At 43.2% G+C, this 6,741-nt stretch overlaps 1 protein-coding gene across 1 annotated transcript in view; it reads right to left on the reverse strand.

The window, feature by feature from the left end:
• The window catches only part of CREBL2 (cAMP responsive element binding protein-like 2), a 31,030-nt gene extending 24,614 nt beyond the window's left edge, over positions 1-6,416 (reverse strand). The window contains exon 1 of the mRNA XM_010194697.1: positions 6,264-6,416. Within this exon, the coding sequence (XP_010192999.1) occupies positions 6,264-6,416 (153 nt within the window). The remainder of the gene's footprint in view (positions 1-6,263) is intronic.
• Between the last annotated feature and the right edge of the window lie 325 nt (positions 6,417-6,741).

Here is a 6,741-nt window from a genome sequence, read left to right on the forward strand (position 1 = left end):
GAAGGCGATATAAAAATAAAACAAGCAGTCCTTCACCTCACCTCCACCTTAGAGTTTTGAACTCAAACTGCTGCTAAAATAGGCATATTCTAACCTTGCATCCTAAAAAAAAAAAAAAAAAGACGTGCTCTGAAATTTTCACATACTTCTTTTCCGTGTAACCTGATACTTTCACCTGTCCTTCTCGACAAACTCTGCTGCCTGTTGTTGACAATTGGGCTAGTACCAGCCTGACAATCTTCTGACTGGTGCACTCAAGACAACACAAGGACACCCTTCAGAGTTAACAGTCTTCTTTCTCCTATGAATGTTTTCACTGCGAGGCCAAAATATTGATGTTCTGGGTGTTATCCACTTAAAGGTTTATATGAATGAAAGCTAATACATGCAGGTCATTGTGGTGCTCACGTCTTTCTTTCCCACAGCAACACAAATGGTAATTAACTCCATTTTCTTTTCCCTTTCAGAACTCAAGTTTTTTCATTTCCATTGTGGGCTTGTCTGTCTTTTCCTTTGTTGATATGAGATTATTTTTGGCAATTAAGTACATTTTAATGATTCCAAGGAAAAGAAATCCATCTCTTTCACAGTTCATTTGAATAACAATGTAGTTTCTCTTGCATATTACTGCAGCACCCAAACTGCACCTTAGAAATAAAATAAACAGCAGCGTATGAGATCTAAGGCTTAGGATATCTGTAGGTGTCAGAAGCTGTTACAGGCAGGCAGAAACAACAAAATGGATTACGAGAAACGGTGAAGACTCTAAAACTGTCAGAAAATTTTCTCTCCTGTGTACATGTCTTGAAAATAAAAATATTTTAAAATAAATAAATATAAATAAAAATAAACTGGTCTTTAATATCAAAGGTCATTCATTCACTTTCAACATTCAGACAAGTTTCCTGACTGTGAGCTTACTTCAGCATGCTATCAAGACAGTAACTTTGTGCTTAATGGTTGACCCAGATTATATTTCACATATCACAACTTTAAAGCATTTTATGGATGCTGTCCTTTTTCACTCTACCCTTGGTACTCTTAAGAAAGTAGTATGAGAAAAAAGAACTCTAAAATGTATTTAAGGTTGGCAATTACTATACTCTCACAGCATTTAAAGTATTCAAGTTGTTACAAAGAAGGATATGAATAGTCAAAGAGCTCATACATTTTATGTTGCCCTCATAAGAAACACAAACACATTTTTGTTCTGATTCATCATTGGCCACAAACAAAACATGAACATACAGAGCTACTCTCCAGATAGTATAAATTGGTAAAGCAACTTAAGTGTTAGTTGAGCAATGATGATCTGCACCATCTGTGCTTACAGCCCATTGCAAGTTGATTTCAATACATGTACACCAGCCTACAGCCAAGTGACTAGCAGTGAGTAAGAGCTAAAAGAAAGGTGAGGGGGGGTGTTTACTGTGCCAATTACATTAATTTCTCAAATACAATTGTGATTTTTCGAATGTATCACTCTTTTTTTTTTTAAATATTTTCTCTTTAGATATACAGAAAAGTGAGAATGTTACTGGCTAAGTTTCTCAGTTGCTGTAGATTTGTCTGAACTTGCTGTTTCTTGAGAACAGTATTTCATTATTCTGTTTCCTGATGACAACATGTTATTATGCTGCTTTTCTGTAAATAATATTTATTATGATCTCCAATTTCAAATGCTTTCTCAAAACTTTATCTTGCTTTTTCACACAGAAGTGGCTCAACCATCAAAATAGTTTTTGGCTTCAAGTTGCGCCAGGGGAGGTTTAGATTGGATATTACGAAAATTTTCTTTACTGAAAGAGTAGTCAGGCACTGGAACAGGCTGCCCAGGGAGGTGGTGGAGTCACCATCCCTGGAGGTGTTCAAGAAGCGCATGGATGTGGCACTTCAGGACATGGTTTAGTGAGCATGGTGGTGTTGGGTTGATGATTTGACTTGATGATCTTAGAGGCCTCTTTCAACCTTAATGATTCTGTGATTCTATGATTCTATAGCCGCTTTTTCATGTTTAAGAATATTAGGATTGATCAAAAGCCCCTAAGCTTTATAAAGCCCACCCATAGCATCAAAAATTATTACTACTTCATCTTTTCTCATTGTCTTCTGCTGTCTATCTTGTGCTCTGTGTGTGTATGTGAGTTTGTGTCTAACTATAAACTATGCCAATGAACTTTTGTGCAAGTGCTTAATTTTACTAAATGTGCCTGTTCAGGTAAGTTTAAAAAGTTACTATTTCTTTTGAGCAGTGGAAGAGAAGAGAGGGAGACGGATGAGTTAGTGGATAGATCTGGAATTTAAGATAACTTGTGTCTGTTCTCTGATCTGTAACTGGCTTGCTATACTACCCTGAACAAGTTACTTTGCCTGAGTAACTCATTCTTATACCCATAAAACTTGGTATCATGATACTCCCTTGTTCCACAAAAGACTTAGAAAAAAAAAGGGTATTCAGAAACTATAGAAGTACGGATCATGTAAATACCTATTGAATAATGGATATAGAATTTATGAAGTAAGTGGATACAGGGAAGCAGACAGCTGATGCTCTCCTTCTTTTTCTCTGTACTTTCTGCTGCTCTGGATCCTGTAATTCTCCTTTCTCTTCCACTGCTCCAAAACATCCAACGTTGTCCTACAGAGAACAAGAATATCGCCCCATCTTGTCGTACATTCCTTCCAGCTCAAAAACACGTATCTGCACTGAACCTAGACCTCTCCTCTTGCATGCTAACCCCAGCTTGTTTGACAGTGCTATGAATCTGGCAGTCCTGGAGAAGCTATGGGGAAGTAGAGGTTTGAAAACTACCTGCAGCGACAGAATAGTGAGGCTCTTCTTATTTAAGCATTTTCCAGAGGGGTAGAGATTCCCAAGGTCTGATGCACACATGAAAGGCAAGAATGGGGAGATACTGGTTGTTCTTATGTCACTATTTTCCCTTGAGCATTGCTACTCTGCACTCTGTGTCTCTGATGCCTGCATTTCTCACACTACTCAAATTCCTGCTCTCTAGACTGAGCTCTCTGATCTCCCACTGTTCTCCATCTGCAAACTTTTCTCTTTCTTCTGCCCTTTCCCCACACTCAGTCCTATAACTTCTATTCCTACCAGTTTCCAAATCTTCATGTTCCCATTGCTGGTCTACCACAAACCTGCGCTGCTCCGACTGCTGTACCCTGCTCTCTGTGCCAACAAAGCTAGTGGTATCTAAAAAACCTATGAATGTTTCAATGTGAGTATCTCAGCAACCCTTCTATTTTTAAATACCCTGAAGAGCTGTTGGTAGCAGTTATGTCTGGTACAGCGGTCTGCTCTGAAAGCAGATTAGGCCAAACTACCCAGTGCCCCTGAAGCTGTCCGTGAAAAGGTCATCACCCCACTTCCCATCTGCTGACTTGGGTTTCCCTAATCCATTTCAGCCAAAACAAACCAGTTCAGCTGACATCTACTATTTAAACTGCTCAAACTGCTCAGCTTGATTTTGGCCAAAAGAAATTCGAGAGGGATTGTGTGAGCAGCTTGCAGGTAGGTAAGAGAGGCAGTAACATTTGGCAGAAGACAGCCGTGATGGTGACTGGGAGCTGTCTGGAAACGGTAACCTCTTCAGCAGCCCCACATCAGCCCGTAGAGGAAGTGAGCACTCACAAGGGGATTTTAAAGCATGGTAAATTTTGTGCTTTAAGCTCAATTCTCACTTATTTCGCAAGAGGTTCCTCTGGTGAACCACTCCTCTCCGCTGCACAGAAAACATGATGACGTTGCTCAGGCTGTCATTCATCTTTCCCTGTTTAATCACTGCTAACTGATTAACCAAGTGCCACAAAATCCATTATCAGGAAAAAAAAAAGAACAGAAAGCTATGCTGGCTTTTAGGAATAAAGAGAAACCTTTGTAAACAAGGTACATAACCTCCAGCTCTTGAAAGTACCCACCAATCCCCCCTCCTTGGACCCCAGCAATAGGGGCAGCGAGAGGTGACACACTGACAGCCACTCCTGCCAGAAGCAGGACATGAACTGGTAGGACATGGGGGAGTGTCAAAGTTCGAGTGTGATTGCAAAGCTTGTTGGATAGCCACCATGTCTTTTGCCCTTGTTTTACCCCATATAGACACTTCAGGTCTCCTTATCTCATGAGCTTGGTAAAGACACGTAAGAAAGGGACACTAACATTAACTCTTTCAGTACCACTTTGCTGAAAAGGGGCAGTGAGTGCTGAGGCCAAAAAACCATAGCAAAATACATTTCATAGAATTGATAGACCTTTGAAAACCTGGAGAGGGAAGGTCAGCAGCCAGGGACAACAGCACAGCCAGTCAGTCCCTCTCCCAGATGGTTCAGGTGTTTACCAAACAAAGGCCTGACTCTCTCCCTGTTTTGCGCCTGCAATTCAGATAGTTTCCAGAAGCCTGCTGGGCAAGTGGTAGGGAGCAATTAAAGGTTTTCAAGAAAAAGAAAATACAATCAAGCTGGAGTTAGACTCTGACATGCAAATGAATTACTGCTCCTTCACGAGTGACCACCTGCCAGCTGAGGCACGTCAGCTGCCAACACATGCACGCTGTGCCCATTGCTAGCAGGAGGTAAAGGAGGCGGCCGCTAATCTCAGTGAAGCAAGGTCAGATGTTGCTGTGTTGGAGTCCTCCAAACTCTTTCCATTTGTGTCTTCAGGCTAGCAACAAACTTCACAGTTTCACCCTGCAATGCTCTCCCAGATCAGATGCTAAGCTCAAGCTCAGCAGAAAATAAAAAGTTATTCTTAGTACTAACTTCAACCTGCAGGAGTTAATTGCAATATCACTGTGGTTTAGTCACCCGTGTCATTACATTAGGAAAAAAAGATATCCTGACTCTCTGTTGAAAAAGCTTTACCTTGCTGTCCTAGACTTCTCTGTACATATACTTTTTTTCAGCTAAAAATAAAAACATTCCAAGGAGATCACAAGTATTTTTTATTCTTACAGTTTTACAGTGAGGAAACCTTTTCAGTCCCCCAATTAAAAAACTAAAAGAACAGTTACGTAAGGTATTACCGAGTTGAGACAACAAAAGGAAAGAGAGAATTAAAATGTCTTTCCTCCTCACCACGTGCCCCACTCTGCTTCTCCCCGCTTCTCTTTGTGAGGATAACCATGCTGGAACTATTTGTTCCTGCACTTCTCCAGTCTGAATAAGCTGGGGCACTGGCTGTCGCTTCGAGTTTCTCTGGCATGCTCTCTGATCCCCTTCGTTGAAATGGGTCAGTTCTAGCTCCATTAACCAGCAGTTAACTGTGCAGACTTTCAATACTTTGGGCATTTTGGGGGTTTGCAAAAGGAATCTTCAGGGCCACTAGTTAATTGAGACAGAAAGAAAAACTGCTCTTCAGCTACTAGAAGACAGACGTGCAAAATAGTGAATGTACCAACTTAAATTGCTTTACCACAGTTTCTTCATTGCTTTAGATCTTTCATCACTGTCTTATGGAGACTGGGCTTCTCTTAGGACTTCTCTCTTGTCCTTGCAGAGGACATGACAGTTCAGTATGAGCACCAGCAGGGCTTCCTTATGAGAGACAGCTGGCAACTCTTTAACTCCCTTTGCCAAGGTGGTTTTTGGTCAATTTTGCCAGGACAAAGTCCACCACCACGTAATTCATTCAGAGTTGCCTGTTTCTTAAAACACCAGCCACACAAACAATTTTACTCTGGCTGACAACCTTGTGCCTTTCTCAAGGCGCTTTGTTTGAAGAGACAGCCACCAAGAACGTAAGGACCCATGTAGTTAATCCTCTTTTCCATGACGTCTTCCAAGGGGTTGTGGTACGGGGATTTGAAAGCTAGCAGAGAAGACTGACCAGGTTTGAATGCTACCACGTAAAGACGTCCAACAGTGCTGGCAGGCTCTCTTTAGTAACGATACCTGAGGGAAACAGTGGGCTGCAGAGTACTCTGGTGTAGCTGGAAGAGGGATGCATAAGACGAGACAGGACCCATCAAACCCTGAAGGATGCACCTCGCTAGTTAACCTTGGAACTAGCCAGAACTGATAAGTGCTTGATAATTATATTTCTGTGTCTCTGTTCAGACTTAATTGTCACTTTCCTCAAGTTACTGGTTTTAGATGTGGATTTTAAAATTTTTATTTATTTATAAGGTTATTTAAAGAGTGAAGGCCTTCTACGTGCCAAGTAGCCAACAAGGTGCTCCACACACATAAAGCCATGCCACCAGAGGAGGATTTGACATCTTAACACCTTAAAGGTTCTGCATCATACCCACATTGTAACTTTTTAAAAGGTAAGACCAGTACTTATGAAGCCTCCTGGAGTGGCTGTGGTGGTGCTGAAGGCCCCTTAGCTGGTGACACCCAGTATAATGTGGCTCGACTGAGGCTGTGGCCAGGGGTGGCCCCTGAGGGGCTGGGCTCGCCATGGCGTCGTGCAGCGCCACATGCCCGGCGAGGCCCAAGGCCACTGGACCGCCTCTGGCCTCGCTGTGGGGACAAGCGCAGATCCGGACGCCGGAGGTGGAAGAGGACCCTGAGACGGGGCGGCCTCTGGAGTGAGGGTACGGGAGAAGCGAGGGCCAGGGCCGGAGAACGAGGGCAGGGCGGGCGGAGCCTGCCTTCCCGGCCGGGCGAGGGGCGGGAAAAGGCCGTGGCGGCGGCTCGGTTGAATCGCTCCGTGGCCCCGGCTCCTCCCAGGGGCCGGCCCGGCGGCTCCAGCGGGAGGCCGGAGGCAGCGGACGCGTGTCCCCC

The sequence above is a fragment of the Mesitornis unicolor genome, unplaced genomic scaffold, assembly GCF_000695765.1.
Source record: "Mesitornis unicolor isolate BGI_N332 unplaced genomic scaffold, ASM69576v1 scaffold5021, whole genome shotgun sequence".
Lineage (NCBI taxonomy): Eukaryota > Metazoa > Chordata > Aves > Mesitornithiformes > Mesitornithidae > Mesitornis > Mesitornis unicolor.